We start from the raw sequence: 16518 nt of genomic DNA, 5'->3' as shown, positions 1-16518 counted from the left end.
CAAGCTGCATCGATCTTACTCGTATTGGGACATAGTCCGATTTCCTGCTCAATGCATCCGCCACAACATTTGCCCTTCCGGGGTGGTGGTGTATTTCGCAGTCGTAATCTTTCACCATTTCTAGCCAATGTCTTTGTCGCATATTTAACTCCTTCTGTCGAAGAAGTATTTCAAACTCTTGTGGTAAGTGAATATGGTGCACTTTACCTCATATAAATAGTGCCTCCATATTTTTAGTGCAAACACCACCGCTGCCAATTCGAGATCGTGCGTCGAATATTTCTTTTCATGTACCTTTAGTTGCCTCGAGGGATAAGCTATTACCTTGCCTCGTTGCATTAAAACACATCCGAGCCCCGAAAGCGAGGCATCCGAATAGACTACCAAGTCTTCAACCCCGTCCGACAATGTTAATACCGGAGCTTGAGTTAACTTCTCTTTTAGCGTTTGAAACGCTCTTTCTTGTTCGACACCCCAAATGAATTTCTCCTCTTTCTGGGTTAACTTTGTTAGGTTGACGCAATCTTGGAGAAATCTGAATGAATCTCCTGTAATATCCCGCAAGCCCTAAGAAACTTCTAATTTCCGAAGGGTTCTTCGGGGGATTCCATTTTGACGCTGCCTCAATCTTTGACGGATCTACCAGTATTTCGTCAGCACTTATGATGTGGCCGAGGAATTGCACCTCTCATAACCAAAAGGCGCACTTTGAAAACTTCGCATACAGTCTTTCTCGTCTGAGTGTTTCTAACACTTCCTGTAAATGGTGTGCATGCTCTGCTTCGCTTTTTGAGTACACCAGAATGTCGTCGATAAATACAATTACCGACTTATCCAACATCGGCTTGCAAACCCGGTTCATGAGGTCCATGAAAGCCGCGCGTGCATTTGTCAGCCCGAATGACATCACGAGGAACTCATAATGCCCGTATCGCGTGCGGAAGGCCGTATTCGGTACATCCTCTTCCTTGACCTTTAGTTGGTGATAACCCGATCTAAGGTCGATTTTTGAAAACCAATTAGCACCTTGTAATTGGTCGAATAGATCATCTATCCTCGGAAGCGGGTATCGATTCTTTACCGTGAGTTTATTTAACTCCCGGTAATCGATACACATTCGCATGCTTCCGTCCTTCTTTTTCACAAATAGTACCGGCGCGCCCCAAGGAGACACACTCGGCCTTATGAATCCTTTATCAAGCAAGTCTTGAATCTGCGACATTAGTTCTTGTAATTCTGATGGCGCGAGTCGGTACGACGCTTTAGCTACGGGTTTTGCGACCGGAACCAATTCGATTCCGAACTCTACCTCTCGTTCGGGCGGTATCCCCGGTAAGTCTTCCGGAAACACGTCTTCAAAATCATGTACCACCGGTACGTCTCCAATCCCCAATAACTCTTTCTCGGGCTCATTCGCGTATATCATAAACGCTTTACATCCACGCTTCATGAGTTTGTGGGCCTTCATCATCGAACATATTACAGGATGGCCTCCCTTCTCGCCATAGATTGTAACGTGTTTTCTGCTAGGAGACGTTTGTTTAATCTCTTTACAGAAACACACAACTTCCGCGTGGTGTCGGGATAACCAATCCATCCCAACAACCACTTGAAATTCTCCCTTCGACATCGGGATTAGATCTATTGAGTATTCTTCGTCATCGATACTCAATTTGCAACCTTGACAGATATCACATACTATGAAGCTTTTATTGTCCCCTATTTCAACTTCTAAGGGCACCGATAATTTTGTTAACACAAATGAAGGATGTCGAATAAATCCATGTGAAATAAAGGATTTATTCGCACCCGTATCAAATAATACACGTGCAGGAATCGAGTTTATTGCGAATATACCTGAGACCACATCGGGTTCTGTCTTCGCTTCAGCCGCTGTAAGTTGGAAGGACCTGGCCTTCGCCTTTGGAGCTTCTGTTGGAGATTCTTTAGTGTCTTTCTTTCCAACTAAGTCTGGGCATTCAGACTTTTATGGCCGGGCTGATAGCATTTGTAGCACACGGAAACCTTTCCCGGACATAACGACGCGGTGTGCCCCGTCTTCCCACATATAGGACACGACTTGTCTTAGAACCGGCACTCACCCTTGTGCCCCTTTCCACACACCTTGTGTCACACCCCAACCGATGGCGGAATCATCGGGGCGCGGCACTAGGCGAATCAGATTGCTCAAGAGAATCCATAACAACTATATTGCGATAATATTTATTACATTTGTCATCCCATACTAACAAGCAATATAATCACGTAAGTTATCATAGATTTCTTGTCCTCTCGAACAATTCAAATCCGACAACCTAGATTTTAGGTGCGTTTCTAGACTTCCTAGCTTGATTTGATGTAGACTTCGACTAAACCTGCAACATACGTTAAAATATTGTCAATACAAAAGTATTGGCGAGTATACAGGTTTGATATGTATTAGTATAATAGATTAAAGTGCTGCGAATTTCCACATGCATAAACGTAATACACGACATATATACTCACAAAACTGATACTACCAGCTAAGTCCTCGATGCTCGACTCTTCGATGGCATAACTAGACCCCGTCGGGCGAAATAGTACTATACTAGTTGTGGTGGGACGTCACGAGTATAAGTCCTAGCATACATGCAACTAGCATCACGTATATCTATGCAAACAGTTATTCGCAAGTGATAACTTGTCCAATTGAGTCATTCGTTTGATAAATTTGATTTATATGGAACGTATGTTACACCCAAAATTCGATAAAAGGGGTCAAGTATACTCACAGTGCGTATTTGGTTGGATTGACGGGATGGTGCCTGAGAATGTCCTGATTTCAGACTAATTGCATGAGTATTGGGTTACGCGCTAAACGGTATCGAATTACGTGAAATTGGACGAAAACAGAATTGAAGTTGGCCCATTCGGATGGGCTGCTCGATCGAGTGGGCTGCTCGATCGAGTGGGCCGTTCGATCGAGTGGGACGTTCGATCGGCTGGGCCGCTCGATCGACTAGGCCGCTCGATCGGCCAGCCTGTCCAGCTGTTTTCGATGATTTTCGAGTGTTTCTCGGTGTTTTTGGTCGAGACATTGTTACGACGTGTTGAACAACCGAAATCCCATCAATTCTGACCTGTTCTAACGGTCGGGAATCACCCCGTTGCATCAGAACTGGCCGTTCTTGGCGGTTTTTCCGTGTTTAACCCGAAATTGGTCGTCTCTCAGGTAGGAATCAGATCCTTAACCAACACGACACTAAGTATGAGTAGGAGGTCGGTCTAAGCTCTGTTTCTACCGTTTCTACGTATAGATCTGATGTGAAAACCTTGATTATTCTTGGAAATCCCTGGGTTCTGAGTTGTTCTTGGTGGAATGAGGCCAACACTTGAAGTTCATAAGAACCTTGTGATGACATCACTCTGAACATCTCAAATCCATGGCTTCTTGATTAGAAAACATAGATTTGGACGAGATTCATGAAGAATCGTATGGAAACCATTCGGATCTGAGTTGTTCTTCATGGGATGACATCACCCTTGAAGAACTCCATGGTGACATCACCCTAGAACACTCCAAATCTGTTGATTTCACGGTTAAAAGTCGAATTTTGAAAGATAGAAAGATGAAGGATTGCATATAGATCAAGGAAGTACAAGATTTGAGTTGAAAACTTACAAGAATCGCGAGAAATCGGAAGATTAAGGGGCTGGAACGTCTTGGTCGAGTAACAGCAGCAACAACAAGTGTCTGAGGGTGATAGAGGGGTATTTATAGGCAAGGGAGGAGGAAAAAGGAGGAAAGGTGGGCCGGATCGGCTGGCCCGTTTGGTCGGCCGGCCCAGCCGGTCGGCTGGCCTGTCCGATTGGACGGCCCAGCCGATCGGCTGGTCCGTTCGATCAGATGGGCCCAGCCGGTTGGCTGTTCTGTCCGATCGGCCGGCCCAGCCGATCGGCTGGCCCGTTCGATCGGGCGGCCCAGCCGATCGGCTGTCCCGTCCGATCGACTGGCCCAGCCGTTTGGCTGGCCCGTCCGTACGGAAGCCCTGGGTCCTCGTTTTTGGCGCGATTTCGACTGTTTGGGCCATATTTTCATATTTTTATATAATTATTTAATTATTTGTTATAATTAACCACAAAAGGGTCGTGTACACGTATCTATATAACCAATATTCGGTGCGATGATCGAGTTACGCGTGCCTTCGAGTGCGTTCTTCGATGTGATGTGCCACAAGGATTATCGGGGCACTACTTGCTCGTGTTGCCGTCATCGTCACGATGGCTGGAGACATGGTACTCACCCGATAGTCTTTGTTAGCGTTGCCTGTTTACGTTTCGACACCTCACGGTTATCGAGGAGGGTAGATTAATCCCTCACTCAACATCATCGTGAGTGTTATAATTTATGAAAATAGGTTTGTAATAGCGATAGAATATGCGAAATTATTCGGTTATACTTCGTTTTAGCGATATATCTGATATAGTTACATTATGATCCGAATCTCTGGTGCTAGGCGTAACGAGTGTATCGAGTAGTAACAACGCACGAAGGTGCGGGTTGTTACAGTCTCCCCTGCTTTAGGAAATTTCGTCCCGAAATTAATCCATTAATAGGGTCGTAAGAGTTTATGCGAATGAGAGTAGCGATTAAAAGCGTCTAGATAGCGAGTGATCGATTAACATTTGACGAGCGAGAACGGTGAGAAGATACAATTCGATTAGTAAAAAGCGATAACACACACCAAAGCAACTTTCATAGCATTTTAAACTTGCAGATAATCAGTTAATCTTCGAAGATATTTAGGAAAATCCCCTCATGGCGCGGCGCTAACTGCATCGATGTCCATACCAGCGCTATGGGAAAGGTTTTTTTTTTGTTAGTTTGATAAAAGATTTTGAGTCATACATTTTAAAAGAATTCGGCGGCAAAATAAGTTTTAAGAAAGCTTTCCTACAACGTGGGTTCGAGCTGAAACTCGATTGTCGAACCATCATTTTCGGGAAGATTTCTTTTTGTCATTGCAAAAGTCTTAAGGAAATAATGGACTTATGAAACTTCCATTGGGCACAGAGATGAACTGATTTGATGTTCCCTCGATGTCGTAAGAAAATTTCACTTGTCCAACGGTTTTAATCTTAATTTTATAAAAATTGGTTTTCTTTAACAGTACAGAAAAATAATTTACATCGAGCCCCACGTGGCACTTTCCCACGAAAGTTTGTTAATATGATTAAAACACTTATATATAGGAAGTACCAGCAGCGTATCCACCATGTTTTACTCATATTACCTCTGTTTCGTGAGGCGGTGTCACGCGCGCCGATAAGACACAGATAGAATTTCGATCCCTCGGTCAAAGCGATAGGACGCTAGACCGAGTCTTGAATTGAAGCGACTTGGATGCAGACAAAGCGTTGATAGCGAGTGGGAGTAGTTTGATCACACGAAACATTGATATGGCACACAGGGTTAGATGACGATTGATAAGCGATAGCGAAGTACGCGATTTGATCCGACTAGATGCTAATATGGAAAACACCACGTTTCCCATATTAGTTTTGTCCCGTGAAGCGATGTCATGTACCCTAATTCTACACAACTGCGATGACTTCCAAGCGATAAACAAATATCTATAGGCAATAGACTCTGATGGCTGATAAGTGACGATTGTTGCGTTGCGAGCGACATGCGATTCGATTGGGTTGAACACGCCACAAACAGTAACTAATGGTAGCCCACATGGCCTTTTTCCATGAAAGTCTGCTAATATGGTTGGAACACCACCATGTTTCGACCCTATTAGCTTTGTCCCGTGAAGCGAGGTCGTGTGAGCGAACATAACACAGATAACACGAGTATCGATGAGTGATAGCGACACGCGACGAGAGTATCGAGTTGATGAAATAAGCGCGAAATGCGTTTAAGCGAAAGGCGGCGAGTGATCTTCGATACTCGTCTTGCGATCCACAATAAGCGATCCACACCAAATGATAGAGGTTCACACAATAGTCAGTAACCAACGCTATAGATTGCGAGATACACAAGATGCGATTGCGATTCCGAGCCATATATCGAGTGATCTGATTGCAAGATAGATTTAGCAAAACTGCGATTGAGTTGCGTTCTAGACTTACGACCAGTCTTGCGCTGCTCTAATTGCTCTTCGGGGTGAACTTACCTAAGTCTATCGATGTGGCAATTGCGTTGCGTACGCAGACTTACGAGAAGTCCCGCAGTGATGCGATTTAGTTTTGTTACGCCTTGCGATCGATTGTAGCGTGTCGAAAATAACCATTATAATATAATAGGTCTAATAACGTCCAACTCCACATGGCACTTTCTTCACGAAGCTTCGGTAGTATGGTAAAGCACACCTTGCGTTACCCCTACTACTTATGCCCCGTGCTTTGGTGTCACGCTTTGTTGACATGGCTAAGGCCCTTGATCATGCTTTTAAACGTTATGACACCATTAGAACTTCACTACGATCTCCGTGCACTGACCAAGGTAATCCCGTGTGCACCCGCGATTAGTTGTTCCTTGCACGTCTATCGTACTTCATCCTAAGAGTGTTGTAGGGGTAAAATACGTTATATAGTACATAGTGCTAGCGTTTAGACGGTGCTCGAGTATAAGAGAAATAGGGTCCACATGTGACGATAGATGAAATAAGCTCCACACATAAAAGGAAACGATAGCGATAAGTCATATTATTACAACAACATTAGAAGCAAAATAACGTTGCTATGGAGGGTACCTGCGGAGACTGCGGTTGTTGATGACTTCCTTCAGAGTTGCGGTCCTGCACGGCAGTGCGGTGTATGATGACCATACCAGTTGCAATTTGTGCAATAGCGACAATTTGCTTCCAGCGGGTGATGATACGTGCACGTGAAACACAGGGGATGAGGTCCATTGTAAGCACGTTTTGGCTTAACTGGGACTGATCGGAGAGGTTCGGGTTATGGCAGTCCAGTTGTGGAAGAGTCTGGGCTCACGGTCTTTCGTTTGCGGCTAGGTTGAGCTTCCTGAGTTGATGCAGTGTCGTCTTCGGATTCGCCTGATGTTTTGACGGAGACATTGTCGGAGCAACCCTTAGAAGGACTTTCGGAGGAGCTGTCAGATGAACCATCGACCGATTCTCCAGAGGAATTGTCGGATGAGTTGACGATGATTGCTTGACGAGCTTGTTTGACAGGCTTCTTGGAGAAGAACCCGTCCAAGACTCGTTTGCTGTTGATTTCTGCGGCTAAACGGTAGGCTTCTTCGATGGTAGTAGGTTTCGCTGCTTCGACAAAATCACCCACACTCTCAGGTAAGCCGCGGATGTACTTCGTGATGGCTTTCCTTGGAGTGTCAACTTGACTTGGGCAGATTACACTAAGCTGTTTGAACTTTGCTGTATAGCCCGCATTGTCACCTTCGGTTTGCTTGATTTCCCAAAATTCGTTTTCTAGCTTCTGGACTTCGTGAGGAGGACAATATTCTTTCTTCATGAGTTCCTTCAGCTCGTCCCATGAGAGGGCGTACGCTGCGGAGATCCCACGTTTGTTGCGTTCGGCGGTCCACCAGTCAAGTGCTCGTGATTGAAATGCTCCGGTGGCGCAAGTAGTACGGAAACTATCAGGACACCCACTTTGTCGAAGGGTGACTTCGATAGAATCGAACCACTGGAGCAGTTGGGTCACGCCTCCTTCACCTGTGAATTCCATCGGGTCACAGGCTTTGAAGTGCTTGTAGAGGAAAGTAGATTGCGGTGCTTCCGTCTTAGAGCCCTTCGCGGCTCGAGCATTGCTGAGAGAGTGCACTTGAGCGACAATTTGAGGAATGAGCTTGACCACTTCCTTGGTCACAAGCGAGGCAATCCTCTTATCGGCGCTTCGTTTGGCTCTTCTCCTAGCTATTCGTCTCGAGATAGAGTTGTTGGAAGGCATCTAGACAGAGAGAGAGAGATTTGGAATGAGATTCGATCATAATGTTTCCGAGTTTGTGATGCAATTGAGTGCGATCGAAACTTGTAATGTGCAGCATAAATAGACTTCACATAGGAGCCACATAGGAGACACGAAACTTCCTAGACTCTTACATCATAATTTGGTTGTACGTAGATATAGATAGCTGTAGTTTATACTTACACACACATATTATAGTTTAGAATGCGCGAGGACGTGTTAGGAGAGAGAATGCGAGAGAAATCGGGCAATTTAGACATTAGTTTTTGTTGCGAACATTCGGTCTTCGTTTTGGATTGCGATGGCTGTGCGAGTTGTGCGTTTTGCAAAACAGAGCAAAAATTTGATAATCGAAATTAAACACATAAACGTAACTAAGTTCATCAAATCGTAATATCCGGCGAGTCATAGGCTTATTAAAGTACTCGGAGTGCCTTGGGTGTTTAGGCGTCGACTACCCAAGGTAACCCAATCACACCCAACGAATTCGTGCACGTGCGTTGACTTTGGAGACTTATGCTTCCACTGGGACGCAGCTCATGGCATTCGACCTCCTAGTCATCGCGTGGCTCGAGTCATTGTGATGGTCGAGTCCCTAGTGAGAGCTTTTGAAAAATTATTTTTAGGGAGTGGAACGGTTTATTAAGGTACGGGTTTCACCCCTGACTTAACGATCTCGTTCCCAATTGTGGTTATGCTCATCGAATGAATCCGAGAGCTCCACTAGAATTTCGAAATGGAGGCTTTCGTCGAGGTATGGATGTCACTCCTAACTCAACGAAAGATTCTCGTGCTAGAAAAATGCGCTAAGTGATCGATCCTATCGAGAGTTGCTGGTTATCACACCAGGTCTCGACTGGAACGCTCGGTTGTGAGATGCGAGTATTTTCGAAAACATGTGTATTATGTCCGCCTTAGGAAAGGCTAAGTAATATTCCAGCCTTAGGAAAGGCTTCTTCGTGTGAACTTGTAGTATGCGGGGTTCACACAAAGTCGTAGTTTTTGCAATTTCGATGAGAAGCATTAGGTAGGCACAATACAAACCCTACCGAGTTCGTACGAGGCAGCCCGGACTAGGTCGAGTCTTGCCTAATTCCCTATAGTTATGGCTCTGATACCAATCTGTCACACCCCAACCGATGGCGGAATCATCGGGGCGCGGTACTAGGCGAATCAGATTGCTCAAGAGAATCCATAACAACTATATTGCGATAATATTTATTACATTTGTCATCCCATACTAACAAGCAATATAATCACGTAAGTTATCACAGATTTCTTGTCCTCTCGAACAATTCAAATCCGACAACCTAGATTTTAGGTGCGTTTCTAGACTTCCTAGCTTGATTTGATGTAGACTTCGACTAAACCTGCAACATACGTTAAAATATTGTCAATACAAAAGTATTGGCGAGTATACAGGTTTGATATGTATTAGTATAATAGATTAAAGTGCTGCGAATTTCCACATGCATAAACGTAATACACGACATATATACTCACAAAACTGATACTACCAGCTAAGTCCTCGATGCTCGACTCTTCGATGGCATAACTAGACCCCGTCGGGCGAAATAGTACTATACTAGTTGTGGTGGGACGTCACGAGTATAAGTCCTAGCATACATGCAACTAGCATCACGTATATCTATGCAAACAGTTATTCGCAAGTGATAACTTGTCCAATTGAGTCATTCGTTTGATAAATTTGATTTATAAGGAACGTATGTTACACCCAAAATTCGATAAAAGGGGTCAAGTATACTCACAGTGCGTATTTGGTTGGATTGACGGGATGGTGCCTGAGAATGTCCTGATTTCAGACTAATTGCATGAGTATTGGGTTACGCGCTAAACGGTATCGAATTACGTGAAATTGGACGAAAACAGAATTGAAGTTGGCCCATTCGGATGGGCTGCTCGATCGAGTGGGCTGCTCGATCGAGTGGGCCGTTCGATCGAGTGGGCCGTTCGATCGGCTGGGCCGCTCGATCGACTGGGCCGCTCGAACAGCCAGCCTGTCCAGCTGTTTTCGATGATTTTCGAGTGTTTCTCGGTGTTTTTGGTCGAGACATTGTTACGACGTGTTGAACAACCGAAATCCCATCAATTCCGACCTGTTCTAACGGCCGGGAATCACCCCGTTGCATCAGAACTGGCCGTTCTTGGCGGTTTTTTCGTGTTTAACCCGAAATTGGTCGTATCTCTGGTATGAATCAGATCCTTGACCAACACGACACTAAGTATGAGTAGGAGGTCGGTCTAAGCTCTGTTTCTACCGTTTCTACGTATAGATCTGATGTGAAAACCTTGACTATTCTTGGAAATCCCTGGGTTCTGAGTTGTTCTTGGTGGAATGAGGCCAACACTTGAAGTTCATAAGAACCTTGTGATGACATCACTCTGAACATCTCAAATCCATGGCTTCTTGATTAGAAAACATAGATTTGGACGAGATTCATGAAGAATCGTATGGAAACCATTCGGATCTGAGTTGTTCTTCATGGGATGACATCACCCTTGAAGAACTCCATGGTGACATCACCCTAGAACACTCCAAATCCGTTGATTTCACGGTTAAAAGTCGAATTTTGAAAGATAGAAAGATGAAGGATTGCATATAGATCAAGGAAGTACAAGATTTGAGTTGAAAACTTACAAGAATCGCGAGAAATCGGAAGATTAAGGGGCTGGAACGTCTTGGTCGAGTAACAGCAGCAACAACAAGTGTCTGAGGGTGATAGAGGGGTGTTTATAGGCAAGGGAGGAGGAAAAAGATGGAAAGGTGGGCCGGATCGGCTGGCCCGTTCGGTCGGCCTGCCCAGCCGGTCGGCTGGCCTGTCCGATCGGACGGCCCAGCCGATCGGCTGGTCCGTTCGATCAGATGGGCCCAGCCGGTTGGCTGTTCTGTCCGATCGGCCGGCCCAGCCGATCGACTGGCCCAGCCGTTTGGCTGGCCCGTCCGTACGGAAGCCCTGGGTCCTCGTTTTTGGCGCGATTTCGACTGTTTGGGCCATATTTTCATATTTTTATATAATTATTTCATTATTTGTTATAATTAATCACAAAAGGGCCGTGTACACGTATCTATATAACCAATATTCGGTGCGATGATCGAGTTACGCGTGCCTTCGAGTGCGTTCTTCGATGTGATGTGCCACAAGGATTATCGGGGCACTACTTGCTCGTGTTGCCGTTATCGTCACGATGGCTGGAGACATGGTACTCACCCGATAGTCTTTGTTAGCGTTGCCTGTTTACGTTTCGACACCTCACGGTTATCGAGGAGGGTAGATTAATCCCTCACTCAACATCATCGTGAGTGTTATAATTTATGAAAATAGGTTTGTAATAGCGATAGAATATGCGAAATTATTCGGTTATACTTCGTTTTAGCGATATATCTGATATAGTTACATTATGATCCGAATCTCTGGTGCTAGGCGCAACGAGTGTATCGAGTAGTAACAACGCACGAAGGTGCGGGTTGTTACACCTTGCAATTTGGCGACCCGCCTTTCACATCCGCCTTCTTCCCCGATTCAACAGTTCGAGCTTTCTTTGTAGGGTTCGGGTTAGCATCCACTACCCTTCTTTCACCCCTCTCGATTTGCTTCTTAAGTTCAATTTCTTTTTCTCGAGCCGTATTTATGATCTCGGTAAGCGTCTCATATTTAGAAGGGATCATGAACTCTCGGTACTCAGCACTTAACATATTATAATAATAATATATTTTCTGCTCCTCCGTAGTCACTAACTCATCACAGAACCTTAGCTTATCCATGAAGATACCCGTGATTTTATCAATTGATTCTCCCCTTTGTCTTAACTGGATGACCTCTTCTTTGATCTTGTTGATAACCGCCTTGGGACTATGGTGCTTAAGGAATGGCACCTTAAACTCGTCCCATGTCATGACCATTGCCGCCTCGGCTCCTATCTCCTTCTTTTTATTGTCCCACCAATCCTTGGCTTGACCCCTTAATTGACCCATTCCGTAAGCAACAAAATCACTCACGTCACAGTGGGTCCTTTCAAACACCCCTTCTACGTCACTTAGCCATCTTTGGCATATTATCGGGTCGACCTCCCAGTTGTAAATTGGCGGTTTACACGCCATGAACTCCTTGTAAGAAAACCCTTTGCGTTCTCAGGATTTTTCCCTCATAAGGTTGACATTATCTTCCAACCTTTTAACTCGTTCTTCGACTAATGATAACACCGTGTTTTGAATTTTGTCTATGAAACCAGATAGACTACCCTCAATTGCCTTCCCCACTTCTTTGGCAATTAACTCTTTCATTTGTTCGGTGCTTGTCGGCACCGGATCATCATCGTTTCTTTCCGTCATCTTGAAACTGAAATGTTTACATCAATTATTAAACATTTCATATATAACATAACTTTATTTGCTTTGGTTTAGCCAAGTTCGTAACTTGCTTTAACCATTCACATTTAGTGCACTTTCCGGGTTTGAGTGTGTTAACACGCCCTTCCCATGCACATTAATTCACCTCTTTTTCTTACATAAGATAAGATCTACGAAAATAATTAATTAATTCTTACTGGAGATCGATCAAGCTTGAACCGAACACTTGTTGACAACCTTGAGCTCTGATTACCAACTTAACACAACCGTCTAAATTTCTATTTGAAATTAAATAAAAGATGCAGGATTTTATATAAAAAGTGCACTACTTCAAAATAAACACAAATCAAAGTTTGAAAGTAACCACATACTAGTTATCTACCAACTAGTTTAGATATCCATGACATGATTAGTAATTTGTTTACATCCCAAAAACATTGTCGAAACAAAGGTTAAATTAACGCGGAAGCTTGCAAATTTGTGTTCGGTTCTTCAAAACATGCTTGATCGCCACCCGGAAAGTCCCCTTTTGTCACCTAAGGTCAAAAGCACTTGAAAGGTTAGTTTTGACATTTATATAGAGTGTATAAACAAGTTCTAACATTTAATCATGAAAAATAAAATAAAAATAAAAATTTATCCTGTCACGTGGCGCGACAGCTCCCGCGTGGCGCGACGGCTCTCGCGTGTCGTGCCGGATCTGAGTGATCCTTTCGCGTGGCGCGGGGGGTAGCGTTTTCCAGCAGGTGCAGGTTTCTGACCTGCATTTCCTGCCAGCTCCGAAAATTCTAAGTCTAAACTTCAAAAGGGCATAACTTTTGATCCGTAGGTCCGTTTTAGGTGATTCTTTTTCCTACACGACTGTAATTTAATTACCGACGCGTCTATTATGATTCTCATACCGAAAATTTGGCTCACGGACCGAACGACTAAAAAAATCACTATGCAATTATTCGACCGATTCTATTTACACTCATTTTGCTACCTTGTTAATAGTAAACATAAGGCGCATTTTCCCAACTTCCGGGGCTTATTATCACTGGCATTTCATTACCAATCTTATGGCTTCATGCTCTTGTGATTGTTACCGCCTATGTTAACTATTAAAACTCAAACACTACTAATTACACTAATATTCGACCTGTTTGGCTCATCTATGGAATCCTCCATTATAATGACTACTAAACGACTTCTAACCGATTCTTAACCTATTACTTCAAGTAACGAACATTGTCGCTTCAATCAACACAACCTTTATTCTACAACACAACTATACATATTCTAGTTATCAAATTACTCAATGTACCGAATCAAGTTACATACCTTCAAAGCACGCCCTTCAAACGTAAGTCGCCACCGGCTTGTCCACTCGACGCTCCGGTATCCTTTACTATAGAGTTCAATCATGATACGTTTAGAACTCTTTTTAAATCATATATTGCATAATTTGCCGAAACATCATAACTATGCGTTTTAACTTTAAATTTCAGTTTTAAGCCTCCTTTGAGGCATTTCTACAAACACTTTATGGGCAGAATTCTACATGATTTAATAACAAGTTCATAACTTGTCATATAGCCAAATTTACATCAATCAAACTATCTTATATCAATGTTAGTCTCTAAAATTCTGAAATCCTTCACAAATGTCAAATTACACTAGAACAACCCTCAATTTCCTAGTGTTTATTAAGTTCTACATAACCCACTAATCACCTACAATGGTGTTCATGGATTTTACTAAAATTAAGCATGATTTCAACATGTACTTGTCTAGGGTTTACTCCTAGACACTACAATGTTCCTATTTCATCTATATAACACACATGCATCATCAGATTTCGAATTCCCCAAGTTCATTAGAATTTCAACTAGAGAATTTTTATCAAATTTCACATACCTTATGATCTCCTTACAATGGGGATCACTAATCCAGGCTCGAATTTCGTTTTAGGACTGATCTTGACCTTCAATTTGTGAGATTTAGGAGAGTTTAGGGTTTGAAGAGGAGCTCCAAGTTGCCCCCTGTGTTTCAATCGACCAGACACACTTTTGTGTGTGTTTGATGTGTGTTTTGTTTAATTAATTGAATCTAGTTTCAATTTTAACACTTTCAGTCCCTCAACTTTCGTTTTTATTTTGTTCTAACTCTTTAACCTACTCATAAATCACCATCTAACTAGGTTAGTGTCATTCCTAGTTAGTTTATTTTACTTATTTATTTACAACATATTTGTTATATATGAATTTGTATTTTCGGGGTGTTGCAATTGTCGTCCGATCGGATTGCTATCCGATCGAACGACCATCCGAGCATGTGACATTTGGACCTCCACACTTAAGCAATTTTCAACATGTCTAATGCATAGTCAGTAACCAACGGATTGCCACCCGATCGGATTACAATCCGATCGAGTGACAATCCTGCTGTGAACTTGTTCTCACTAAGTGTCCTGCCAATTGGATCATTATCCGATCGAACGACCGTTCGATTGATCGACCTGAAAGGTAGAGATACTTCTCTGTTTTCAAAATGCTACAACGAAAACTTCAAAGCGATCATACACAAACACATCCTTACCAAACAAGATGTTAATCCAATTGAATGGCCATCCGATCGGATGACCATCCGAACGGATTGACATCCGATCGACTGGCCATCCGATCGGATTGCCATCCGATCGGATTACCATCCGGAACTTATCACCTTTGCACCGTTTAATGCGCCGCTCATCGTTTATGCTATCGTTAACTGTTCAGGCTAATCTCTCCCAGCGCTCCCTTCAATCCAAGAGAGTGTTTACTTGTTAAACACAATCTGTGATATACTCGATCCCTTTTTGCTTTACGCACCTTTGGGTGTTACACACATTACTTATTCAAAACACAATCGACACACAACGCAAACACTATTTATACGCTAACCGTTGTTGCATGCTACGTGTTATTCGATGAATGCTAGTATGTTATGTTAACACAGTGATTGTTGGCTGACACCTTAGCAACGATAGTACTATAGTTTGGACTCAGCACCTGTCGTGGACAGGGGTTGTTAAGGGCTTTACTTCACGTGTTCCAGTGGGGACATGTGTTGCGCATTCTATAACTCGCAGTCACGTCTGTTCATATTTCTCTGTCGATAACCTACTTGCCTTCACTTTATACATGTTACATGCTGGGTATGCGTAAACTATTTCGAACTATATTATATTATCAAACTTGTATGCTCACCTTTACACTATGTGTATTGACCTTTATTTTAACGTATGTGACAAGTGCTTAGGATGTTGTGCTTATCTGCTTTTGTGGAAATCAAGTAGGATGGAGTCTAGAAACAAAGACAATTTATTTATTTGAATCTAAGTTGTCGGAACATGTTTTGTTTTGAGAATATCTATGTCTGTAATAATTAGATTACTTAATGGATTATGGTATGGGACATAATATTAATTATTTGGTAATTTAGTCATTATGGAATTTCTCTTGACAATCTGTTTCGCTTAGTGCCGCGCCCCGATGTTTTCGCCATCGGTTGGGGTGTGACAAGACGAAGGTTACAAACACTCAGAAAATAACCAAAATAATATTGAAATTTATAAGCCTTTAAATTATTTTTGGAAACATGAAAGAAGACCACCAGCAGTACCGGTTTATTACCAGTGCGGTTGCCATGAACAGGACTTAAATGAATCTGTTAACTTAACAGAAAACATGCGTTTACGTTGTTGATTGAGAAGGTGTCTCTGAAGGTTGATGAGGTTGTAATCGTATAACTCCTCGGTAACGGAATCACACTGTTTTCCACTGACGAACAAAGTCCTCCCAATCTAATTGAGTAAACGAATTCTTGCAGTGCTTCATAATATTTTGTAAGATGTGAAACCTGCAGAGATATCTATGTGCGCCAGGGAATATTTTTCTACACGCGTTTGTCAGTGCCTGGTCCCTGTTTGTTAGAATTACATGCGGCTCCATGCACTCGTATAGCATGGACCTAACCCTCTCCATGACCCAGGCGTACGTTACCTCCTGCTCGTTTGAAAGAAATACTTGCGCAACATTGAAGGTTTGGTTTGTCGACGTCATACCCACAACTTGCAAAAATGGAAGATTGTACATGTTAGTCTTGTAGGTAGCGTCGACCATAAGCACATGCAGGAATGCCCTCCACATTTCAAAGGACTTGTCGTGACAGAAAAATACATTCTGAAC

General features: G+C 43.1%; 1 protein-coding gene across 1 annotated transcript; it reads right to left on the bottom strand.

Moving 5' to 3' along the window:
• Positions 1–11428: 11428 nt before the first annotated feature.
• On the bottom strand, positions 11429–12058 carry LOC110944627. Its single transcript, XM_022186281.1, has one exon. The coding sequence runs from the start codon at positions 12056–12058 to the stop codon at positions 11429–11431; it is 630 nt and encodes a 209-aa protein (XP_022041973.1).
• Between the last annotated feature and the right edge of the window lie 4460 nt (positions 12059–16518).

This window comes from Helianthus annuus, chromosome 6 (assembly GCF_002127325.2).
Source record: "Helianthus annuus cultivar XRQ/B chromosome 6, HanXRQr2.0-SUNRISE, whole genome shotgun sequence".
Classification (NCBI taxonomy): Eukaryota; Viridiplantae; Streptophyta; class Magnoliopsida; order Asterales; family Asteraceae; genus Helianthus; species Helianthus annuus.
This window is presented reverse-complemented; position numbering and strand designations above follow the sequence as displayed.